The sequence below is a fragment of the Budorcas taxicolor genome, chromosome 3 (assembly GCF_023091745.1).
Source record: "Budorcas taxicolor isolate Tak-1 chromosome 3, Takin1.1, whole genome shotgun sequence".
NCBI classification, from domain to species: Eukaryota; Metazoa; Chordata; class Mammalia; order Artiodactyla; family Bovidae; genus Budorcas; species Budorcas taxicolor.
In genome coordinates, this window is record NC_068912.1 from 93,437,517 (window position 1) to 93,449,612 (window position 12,096).

The 12,096-nt window shown below is 39.6% G+C and overlaps 1 protein-coding gene across 1 annotated transcript in view; it reads right to left on the reverse strand.

The window, feature by feature from the left end:
- The window catches only part of LOC128045466 (sterol carrier protein 2), a 110,188-nt gene that overhangs the window by 66,718 nt on the left and 31,374 nt on the right, over positions 1 to 12,096 (reverse strand). The window contains exon 7 of the mRNA XM_052637961.1: positions 361 to 424. Within this exon, the coding sequence (XP_052493921.1) occupies positions 361 to 424 (64 nt within the window). The remainder of the gene's footprint in view (positions 1 to 360; positions 425 to 12,096) is intronic.

Here is a 12,096-nt window from a genome sequence, read left to right on the forward strand (position 1 = left end):
TTTAACACAAGCCATTCACATTCTTTCTTAAAAGAGCCACTAAACTCAAATGGCATCCCAAATACTAAACAACAACAACAAAAATATAAACAGACCAAAATCTAAATAGTAGTCAACCCCAGGGACAGGGGAGCCTGGTGGGCTGCCGTCTATGGGGTCACACAGAGTCAGACACGACTGAAGCGACTTAGCAACAGCAGCAACAAAAGTTTACTTGGGCACAAGCCTTTCCTAAGGAAAAAAATTTCAAGTTATTAATAACATCTTTGAGTTCTTGCATTTGCTTTTCAACTATAAAGGTGCATATTATATAACTGAATAACCCAGATTTTCACTACTTCTTGTCTCTGAAATACTTACGGGTTATTAACTGAATGTTTATGATTTTTCCATCCAATTTTTGCAAACTGTTCAAGTGTTGTTCCTGTAAAGAAAGCAAACTTCTATTAGCAAGTTAATGACTTCCTGTTGCTTATTAACAAGTGTTGCAATGGAACTCAGTATCCTGCTAAATATTTCCACATGTTCCCATGCACAGATATTAGTATTGAAAACTTCAACACTGACCCTTCAGATAAACATTTACTTATAATTAAATGAGTATATTTAATGAATTGAATCAACTAATAAGTATATGATATGAAAATAGTTCAAACTGGCCTATTCTACCTCATACAACTAGGGTCTAGTTTCAAAAACCAGAAAATACAGCTTAGGACGGCAGTGGTTATAAGGCAGGAAAGCACTGCCAGTAATTCTTCAAGAAGTTCAATCCCAACACCAAAAGATCCCAATCCCCTGGGCGAAGTGAATTTTACAATTCATAACTTCCAGGGCCTGATCTTCTTTTTCCTTATAATAAGGCAGGAGGGCCTATAGAAAAGTTACAGTCTAATGAAAAAGTGTGTGCTTTTTAAATTAACAGAAAGTTTAGAGATTACTATGAGAAAACAAAAAGCAGGCACGCTAATGAAGTATGATCTGCAAAAATCTCTTTTATTATTTTTAAGGAGACGAAACAGAATAAAATAGATTTTGAATCCTCCGTTGGAGCAGAAAGACCGAGGAAGGAAACCACTGATTGGAGCTGATAATATTACGTTCATAGACAGCATGATAACGTGGAGAGTTCCCATTTCTGTTTTCTCTCTATCAAAGAGGGTAATCTTCAGAGCAGAAATGACACATATAATTAAGTAAATATTCTCTCAATTCTAATAAAAATGGAAGAAGGCAGAGACCACATTGGTTATTTCATACCAGTAATAGTAGTGAGTGCTCCAGAAGCAGATGGTATGAGTTCAGTAAGAACAAGCCATATCAAATTATTAATATCTTTTCATATTGGCTAGTAGATCAAATGAAACATAGCATCTAAATAAAAAAAGACAAAATCTTTTTTTTTTAATAACTGAAGTTTCTTTTTTAGTATTTATTTCATTTTTTGCTTATTTGGCTGTGCCAGGTCTTAGTTGCAGCATGAGGGATCTTTCAGTTGCAGCATGCAGGATCTAGTTTCCTGAACAGGGATTGAACCCAGGCCCCCCAGCATTGGGAACATGAAGTCTTAGCCAGGTGGACCACCAGGGAAGTCCCAACAATGGGCAAATCTTTAAGATCATCTTTTGGGACAAGATAAGGAAATGCTGTAAAGTGAGGTTTGTTTCCTTTTGGTTTTCAGGGGTTTGGGGGTGCTATTAAAAATATGCAGGTTCTTCTGTCAAGTTTACATAACACTTGCTTAAACAAAGTTAAACAAATTTCTTTACGGCAAAACATTCAGCGCCTTTACCACTGCATGTGTATTATGCCTGTCCAAAAGGGAGTTAAAGTATGGAGCATTTTCCAACTTAACTGACCATGTCATAAGAGCGTTTTAAGAGCCAACAGAACACAGAATCACTGATCAACGAAAGGCACTGATCAATGTAGTAACTTAGAGAAAAGTCTCTACTACTAACCTCTAATTTCAGCCATGCTCTGGGTAATATTTCTAAACATTGGATTAGAAAATTAAAGTTATGCTCATCAGATCTGAAACTGGGAGAAACTGCTACAATGTTGGATCCAAATAGACTTCGAAGAGATTTATCAGTGAGATGGCTCAGAATATAATTAATTAAATGCCCAGTTCTATTCTTGAATACCCAAAATTGCCTAAGAAAAGGAGCAGCAACCATGAGAACAGCTCTGAGGTTCTGTTCCACTATAAACTCAATGGGAATCACCAGTGTGATGCGATTACCAGAAAAGCTTACATGCGATCACAGTACAGGAATTAGTCTGGTGATGATGGGTAATGAAACAATTGTAATAGAGCCCGGACAAGTGCAGATATTAGCATGCAGTCATTAGGAGGCAAAGGTTACTGCAATATCATTAGTGGGCCCCTCCCATAAACAGCCAACTGTCAATGAGCCCATTGGAGTGGTGGTCATCAGGTGTAGAGTGAATTAAAAGGCAAATCCCGGCCTTCTTCCAGGGGCCTTCTAGCTCACCTGGCCTTGGACCAGTGGATGAACTGGAGGGCCCAGGGAACACATAGGGGCTATGTCCTGCAAGGCTCTAGAACCCTCCCCAAGGTCACACACTGGCAGGGCCAGGCCTTGAAGCAGCAGTGAACCTCTCCCCCATTCCTGTCTCTGAGACCTAATAGCAGTGGCAGTCTGCCTGGGTCACAGTCTGTGGGACCTGTCCCTACCCACTTCGCCCTCCCCATTTGGGAGACCTGAGGAGCCTCCAGGCCAGTTGGGTTAGGTGCCTGGCTCCCTCAGCGATGGCAGCTGGGCAGGGTCTGGGGACCAAATGAGGTCTACCTCCTCCTCTTAGCCAGGACTAGGACCTCAGAAGGTGAAACTGGACCTTGGGACCTTGCCCGTTCTTATCAGAAGAGAAAATAACATTTCCTGGTAGAGAGATTTATAGGAACTTCATTAACTGACTATGACCTGACTTCTAGAACAAAGGATGTGACCCCAAAGGATGCGATAACTAACCACACCCCTCCTCACCTTTCCTATAAAAGAGATTTGAGGAAAGCTTTTGGGGTTTTAAGGCATGAGCCATCCTTCTTGCATCTCCTCCATAAACCTTCCTCTGTTCCAAAGTCTAAAATTTCAAAATTGTTGGCCTCTCTGTGCATCAGGCACATGGATGTGCATTTCAGTAACATAATGAGAAACAGTTAAAGGAACAAGGTCTGGCTGGCTCCAGATATTTGACAGGCTATAAGCTGAAAGAGGCTTGTTCTATTAATAGGAGTCTCAGAACACAGAAACTATAGGGAGAGAGATTTGAGTTCAACATGAAAAAGGGCACTGTAACAATCAGAATCACCCAGAAAAATGGAATGAGTAGTGTCTGTGGCAAGTTTCTTGTCACAGGAAGTACAAATGCTTTACTATCAGCCATTAGAATATTTATAAGCAATTCATACATGGATTTATAGGAAGAAGGGCAGCTAAACTATATAAAAGCACCTCGCATAGTGTCTGAAATAGGAGATATTCAGTAGGTATTATGCCTTTCCTTCTTGTTTCCTTACTGTGGGATCGAATTAATCTATACAAGGTAGCAACCCTTTGAAAAATATTCTGCCAATCACTTACCATGTATTTATGAAGCCAAGACACAGATAGAGGGCTTGCTGACTCCTGATTTTGAACTGCCAATTCATATTTTTGGTTGTTTTAAGAATATGCATGGTATAAGAAGATCTCAATCTCCTGGAATCAAACTTTGAAGCCACAAAAATCTCCTGATTCTATGGCAGAATGTAAGCTACTACAAACATTCTTACATATTCATTTCTAGGACACATTCAAAAATGGCAATTTCAAGTGACAACTTAAAACTCTATGAAATCCTACAATTCACTAGAAATCTACTGGATGAAGAATAACATTTCAACTAAAATGCTGTACATTTATACTTCAAATTTTAGACTAGAACAAACTGTCGAGGAACTGTAAAGATGGCGGAGGAATAGGACAGGAAGACCACTTTCTCCCTCACAAATTCCTCAAAAGAACATTTCAACGCTGAGCAAACTCCACAAAACAACTTCTGTAGGCTGGCAGAGGACATCAGGCAACCAGAAAAGCAGACCACTGTCTTCAAAAACAGGTAGGAAAAAATATAAAAGACGAAAAAGGAGACAAAGGAGGTGGGGAGGGAGCTCCGTCCCAGGAAGGGAATTTTAAGAAGAGAGGTTTCCAAACACCAGGAAACACTCTCCCTGCCGAGTCTGTGGCGAGCCTTGGAAACACAGAGGGCAACATAACAGGAAGGGAAAAATAAAGAAATAATTAAAGCCAACAGATTATAAGCCCAACAGTAACTCCCCCAGAGGAAAAGCAGCACAGACGCCTGCATCTGCCACAACCTAGTGGGGGCAGGGCAGGGAAGCGCGGGAGGCGCGGGCTGCAGTGCTTTGTAAGAATCGGGCAGGAACGCCCCACGCGCAACCAGAACGATCTAACTTGGGCTAGCAAACCAGGCTGTGGGATAGCTACCGCATGAAAAGCTCGAACATAAGACACCGCCAGGACCGAGCACAGAACAAAGGATGGAACGGAATAAGCCGGCTGCAGACCATCCCCCGCCGGGGACAGGCAGCCAGAGCCATAAGGACTGGAAAGGGGCAATTGCAGACCCGGAGAGACTTTACTTACCTAACTGCAAGTAGGCTCCTTTGCTAAGACTTCTGGGGGTGCTGGACAGTCATCATCTGCCTCACGGGGGGCGCCAGCGGTCCACCCAGAAAGCTGAGCAGCAGCGGCAAAAAAGGTGACAAGTCGCGGCGATCGCGCTCGCCAAACTCCTGAGCTACTCGGACCTGGGAAGGGCACAAAGCGCAGTCCCAGCCGAATCTGTGCCTCTGAGGGCGGCCTGAGCGCCGAACCTGAGCGGCTTGGACCGGGGAAGTGCACGCAAGCCTAGGGCAGCCCCAGATGGGATGGTTCCCGGCTGAACATCGTAGAGCCGGAGCGGTTTGTGCGCCGCGAGAAGGGACAGGTCAAGTGGGGCTGAGACACTGTGTGCACACGACAGTGCTATTTGTTTGCAGCATCCCCCCTCCCCACAGCGCGACTGAACTAGTGAGCCTAAAAAACCAGCAAACGGAAGAAGTTAAACAGAGGGAACCACCTTGGAAGTGATCCCACACAGCCCACAACATCAGAGAAGGGCCAGATATATTTTTACTATTTTTAAAATCATTCCTTTTTTTTTTCTTTTTTTTCTAACTTTTTTTTAATTGTTAAGTCTTCTATTTCTCCTCTAATTTTTATTTCTATAACCTACTATTACTATTTTTAAAAAAAAAGACTTTTTTTTTTTTAAGGCAAACACCATATATAGTCTTTGGATGGTTGATGGTGGTTTTTTTTTTTAAATAATTCTTGTTTTTTTTTTCTTTTTTTCTTTTTTTTTCTCTCTTTTTTTTTTCTTTCTTCCTTTTTCCTTCTGCTTCTTTTCTTTAATATTGTATTTTCGAAAATCCAACCTCTACTCTAGATTTTTAATCTTTCCTCTTAGGTTTTTGTTGTCAATTTTGTACATTTAAAAACCCAAACTTCACTACCCAAGTTTACCTGAGAGCGAGATTACTGGCTTGACCACTCTCTCCTCCTTTGGACTCTCCTTTTTCTCCACCAGGTGGCCTCTGTCTCTTTTCTCCCCCATCTCTTCTCTATCCAACTCTGTGAATCTCTGTGTGTTCCAGACGGTGGAGAACACCTAAGGAACTGGTTACTGGCAGGATTTGCCTCTCTCCTTCTCATTCCTCTCTCTTATCCTCCTGGCCACCTCTGTCTACTTCCTCCCTCTCCTCTTCCCCGTATAACTCCGTAAATACCTCTGAGCGGTCCAGACTATAGAGCGCACATAAGGAAGTGACTACTGGCTAGCTTGCTCTCTCCTCTTTTGATCTCACTGCATCTCATTCCAGTTACCTCTAACTACCCCCCTCCATCTTCTCTTCTCCTTGTAACTCAGTGAACCTCTCTGAGTGTCCCTCAATGTGGAGAAACTTTTCATCTTTAACCTAGAAGTTTTATCATCGGTGCTGTATTGATGGAGGAGTCTAGAGGCTACTGTAAAAATAAAACTGAAAACCAGAAGCAGGAGGCTTAAATCCAAAGCCTGAAATCATTAGAGAACTCTTGAATTCAGGGAACATTAAGCAATAGGAGCTCATCAAATCCCTTCATACCTACACCGAAACCAAGCTCCACCCAAGGGCCAACAAGTTCCAAAACAAGACATACCACTCAAATTCTCCAGCAACACAGGAACACTCCCCTGAGCTTCAATATACAGGCAGCTCAAAATTATTCCAAAACCTTTGATGTCTCATAACCCATTAATGGTCACTCCATTGCACTCCAGAGAGAAGAAACCCAGCTCCACCCACCAGAACTCCAACACAAGCCTCCCTAACCAGGAAACCTTGACAAGCCACTGATAGAACCCCACCCACAGTGAGGAAGCTCCATAATAAAGAGAACCCCACAAATTACCAGAATATAAAAAGGCCACCCCAAACGCAGCAATATAACCAAGATGAAGAGACAGAGGAATACTCACCAGGTAAAGGAACAGGAGAGTTGCCCACCAAACCAAACAAAAGAAGAAGAAGTAGGGAATCTACCTGAGAAGGAATTCCGAATATTGATAGTGAAAATGATCCAAAATCTTGAAATCAAAATGGAATCACAGATAAATATCCTAGAGACAAGGATTGAGAAGATGCAAGAAAGGTTTAACAAGGACCTAGAAGAAATAAAAAAGAGTCAAAATATAATGAATAACGCAATAAATGAGATCAGAAACACTCTGGAGGCAACAAATAGTAGAATAACGGAGGCAGAAGATAGGATTAGTGAAATAGAAGATAGAATGGTAGAAATAAATGAATCAGAAAGGAAACAAGAAAAACGAATTAAAAGAAATGAGGACAATCTCAGAGACCTCCAGGACAATATGAAACGCTCCAACATTTGAATTATAGGAGTCCCAGAAGAAGAAGACAGAAAGAAAGATCATGAGAAAATCCTTGAGGAGATAATAGTTGAAAACTTCCCTAAAATGGGAAAGGAAATAATCACCCAAGTCCAAGAAACACAGAGAGTTCCAAATAGAATAAACCCAAGGCGAAACACCCCAAGACACATATTAATCAAGTTAACAAATATCAAACACAAAGAACAAATATTAAAAGCAGCAAGGGAAAAACAACAAATAACACACAAGGGGATTCCCATAAGGATAACAGCTGATCTTTCAATAGAAACTCTTCAGGCCAGGAGGGAATGGCAAGACATACTTAAAGTGATGAAAGACAATAACCTACAGCCCAGATTACTGTACCCAGCAAGGATCTCATTCAAATACGAAGGAGAAATCAAAAGCTTTACAGACAAGCAAAAGCTGAGAGAATTCAGCACCACCAAACCAGCTCTCCAACAAATTCTAAAGGATATTCTCTAGACAGGAAACACAAAAAGGGTGTATAAACCCAAACCCAAAACAATAAAGAAAATGGTAACGGGACCATACTTATCAATAATTACCTTAAACGTAAATGAGTTGAACGCCCCAACCAAAAGGCAAAGACTGGCCGAATGGATACAAAAACAAGACCCCTCTATATGCTGCTTACAAGAGACCCACCTCAAAGCAAGGGACACATACAGACTGAAAGTGAAGGGCTGGAAAAAGATATACCATGCAAATAGAGACCAAAAGAAAGCAGGAGTGGCAATACTCATATCCGATAAAATAGACTTTAAAACAAAGGCTGTGAAAAGAGACAAAGAAGGCCACTACATAATGATCAAAGGATCAATCCAAGAAGAAGATATAACAATTATAAATACATATGCACCCAATATAGGAGCACCGCAATATGTAAGACAAATGCTAACAAGTATGAAAGGGGAAATCAACAATAACACAATAATAGTGGGAGACTTTAATACCCCACTCACACCTATGGACAGATAACTAAACAGAAAATTAACAAAGAAATGCAAACTTTAAATGATACATTAGATCAGTTAGACCTAATTGATATCTATAGGACATTTCACCCCAAAACAATGAATTTCACCTTTTTTTCAAGTGCTCATAGAACCTTCTCCAGGATAGATCACATCCTGGGCCATAAATCTAAACTTGATAAATTAAAAAAAATCGAAATCATTCCAAGCATCTTTTCTGACCATAATGCATTAAGATTAGATCTCAATTACAGGAGAAAAACTATTAAAAATTCCAACATATGGAGGTTGAACAACACACTTCTGAATAACCAACAAATCACAGAAGAAATCAAAAAAGAAATCAAAATATGCATAGAAACTAATGAAAATGAAAACACAACAACCCAAAACCTGTGGGACACTATAAAAGCAGTGCTAAGAGGAAAGTTCATAGCAATACAGGCATACCTCAAGAAACAAGAAAAAAGCCAAATAAATAACCTAACTCTACAACTAAAGCAACTAGAAAAGGAAGAATTGGAGAACCCCAGAGTTAGTAGAAGGAAAGAAATCTTAAAAATTAGGGCAGAAATAAATGCAAAAGAAACAAAAGAGACCATAGCAAAAATCAACAAAGCCAAAAGCTGGTTCTTTGAAAGGATAAATAAAATTGACAAACCATTAGCCAGACTCATCAAGAAGCAAAGAGAGAAAAATCAAATCAATAAAATTAGAAATGAAAATGGAGAGATCACAACAGACAACACAGAAATACAAAGGATCATAAGAGACTACTATCAGCAGTTGTATGCCAATAAAATGGACAACGTGGAAGAAATGGACAAATTCTTAGAAAAGTACAATTTTCCAAAACTGAACCAGGAAGAAATAGAAAATCTTAACAGACCCACCACAAGCACGGAAATTGAAACTGTAATCAGAAATCTTCCAGCAAACAAAAGCCCAGGTCCAGAGGGCTTCACAGCTGAATTCTACCAAAAATTTCAAGAAGAGCTAACACCTATCCTCCTCAAACTCTTCCTGAAAATTGCAGAGGAAGGTAAACTTCCAAACTCATTCTATGAGGCCACCATCACCCTAATACCAAAACCTGACAAAGATGCCACAAAAAAAGAAAACTACAGGCCAATATCACTGATGAACATAGATGCAAAAATCCTCAACAAAATTCTAGCAATCAGAATCCAACAACACATTAAAAAGATCATACACCATGACCAAGTGGGCTTTATCCCAGGGATGCAAGGATTCTTCAATATCCGCAAATCAATCAATGTAATTCACCACATTAACAAATTGAAAAATAAAAACCATATGATTATCTCAATAGATGCAGAGAAGGCCTTTGACAAAATTCAACATCCATTTATGACAAAAACTCTCCAGAAAGCAGGAATAGAAGGAACATACCTCAACATAATAAAAGCTATATATGACAAACCCACAGCAAACATTATCCTCAATGGTGAAAAATTGAAAGCATTTCCCCTAAAATCAGGAACAAGACAAGGGTGCCCACTTTCACCGCTACTATTCAACATAGTTCTGGAAGTTTTGGCCACAGCAACCAGAGCAGAAAAAGAAATAAAAGGAATCCAAATTGGAAAAGAAGAAGTAAAACTCTCACTGTTTTCAGATGACATGATCCTCTACATAGAAAACCCTAAAGACTCCACCAGAAAATTACTAGAGCTAATCAATGAATACAGTAAAGTTGCAGGATATAAAATCAACACACAGAAATCCCTTGCATTCCTATACACTAATAATGAGAAAGTAGAAAAAGAAATTAAGGAAACAATTCCATTCACCATTGAAACAAAAAGAATACAATACTTAGGAATATATCTACCTAAAGAAACTAAAGACCTATATATAGAAAACTATAAAACACTGATGAAAGAAATCAAAGAGGACACTAATAGATGGAGAAATATACGATGTTCATGGATCGGAAGAATCAATATAGTGAAAATGAGTATACTACCCAAAGCAATTTACAAATTCAATGCAATCCCTATCAAGCTACCAGCCATATTTTTCACAGAACTAGAACAAATAATTTCAAGATTTGTATGGAAATACAAAAAACCTCGAATAGCCAAAGCAATCTTGAGAAATAAGAATGGAACTGGAGGAATCAACTTGCCTGACTTCAGGCTCTACTACAAAGCCACAGTCATCAAAACAGTATGGTACTGGCACAAAGACAGACATATAGATCAATGGAACAAAATAGAAAGCCAAGAGATAAATCCACACACATATGGACACCTTATCTTTGACAAAGGAGGCAAGAATATACAATGGAGTAAAGACAATCTCTTTAACAAGTGGTGCTGGGAAAACTGGTTAAACACTTGTAAAAGAATGAAACTACATCACTTTCTAACACCGCACACAAAAATAAACTCAAAATGGATTAAAGATCTAAATGTAAGGCCAGAAACTATAAAACTCCTAGAGGAGAACATAGGCAAAACACTCTCCAACATAAATCACACCAGGATCCTCTATGATCCACCTCCCAGAATTCTGGAAATAAAAGCAAAAATAAACAAATGGGATCTAATTAAAATTAAAAGCTTCTGCACAACAAAGGAAAATATAAGCAAGGTGAAAAGACAGCCTTCTGAATGGGAGAAAATAATAGCAAATGAAGCAACTGACAAACAACTAATCTCAAAAATATACAAGCAACTTATGCAGCTCAATTCCAGAAAAATAAACGACCCAATCAAAAAATGGGCCAAAGAACTAAATAGACATTTCTCCAAAGAAGACATACGGATGGCTAACAAACACAGGAAAAGATGCTCAACATCACTCATTATTAGAGAAATGCAAATCAAAACCACAGTGAGGTACCACTTCACACCAGTCAGAATGTCTGAGATCCAAAAGTCTGCAAGCAATAAATGCTGGAGAGGGTGTGGAGAAAAGGGAACCCTCCTACACTGTTGGTGGGAATGCAAACTGGTACAGCCACTATGGAGAACAGTGTGGAGATTCCTTAAAAAATTGCAAATAGAACTACCTTATGACCCAGCAATCCCACTGCTGGGCATACACACCGAGGAAACCAGAATTGAAAGAGACACATGTACCCCAATGTTCATTGCAGCACTGTTTATAATAGCCAGGACATGGAAACAACCTAGATGTCCATCAGCAGATGAATGGATAAGAAAGCTGTGGTACATATACACAATGGAGTATTATTCAGCCGTTAAAAAGAATTCATTTGAATCAGTTCTGATGAGATGGATGAAACTGGAGCCGATTATACAGAGTGAAGTAAGCCAGAAAGAAAAACACCAAATACAGTATACTAACACATATATATGGAATTTAGAAAGATGGCAATGACGACCCTGTATGCAAGACAGCAAAAAAGACACAGATGTGTATAATGGACTTTTGGACTCAGAGAGAGAGGGAGAGGGTGGGATGATTTGGGAGAATGGCATTCTAACATGTATACTATCATGTAAGAATCGAATCGCCAGTCTATGTCTGACGCAGGATACAGCATGCTTGGGGCTGGTGCATGGGGATAACCCAGAGGGATGTTATGGGGAGGGAGGTGGGAGGGGGGTTCATGTTTGGGAATGCATGTAAGAATTAAAGATTTTAAAATTTAAAAAAAAAAAAAAAAAAACTGTCCAACTACTCTGACTAATGTAAAACTTTAGAAAAGATTGAAAACACACCAAACACAGGATTTCCAGCTAGCTGAGGGCAATGGAAGCGGCCTAAATCTCCATATCCTCAAAATCCAATAAACAAGAAGAACAAATAAAACTGCACAAAATCATACCCTCAGCATAACTAGACAAAACAAAACAGAAAACTTCAAATTACCTATAAGTAGAAAAAAAGATAAAGGGGAAAAGCAACCAAATATCTGCCAGTAATTTCCACAGTAACAGCTCTCACTTCCACAGGAAGCCTTTAGGGAAGAAGGGCAGTCTGAAAATACTTCAGAGGAAAGGAGTGGGGAGTTAGTGGCAGGCTTACAATTGCTCTGAAACTACCACCGAGAAGAGAAAGATTCCCCCTAAGAGTGAAACACTTGTAGAAAAAAGTT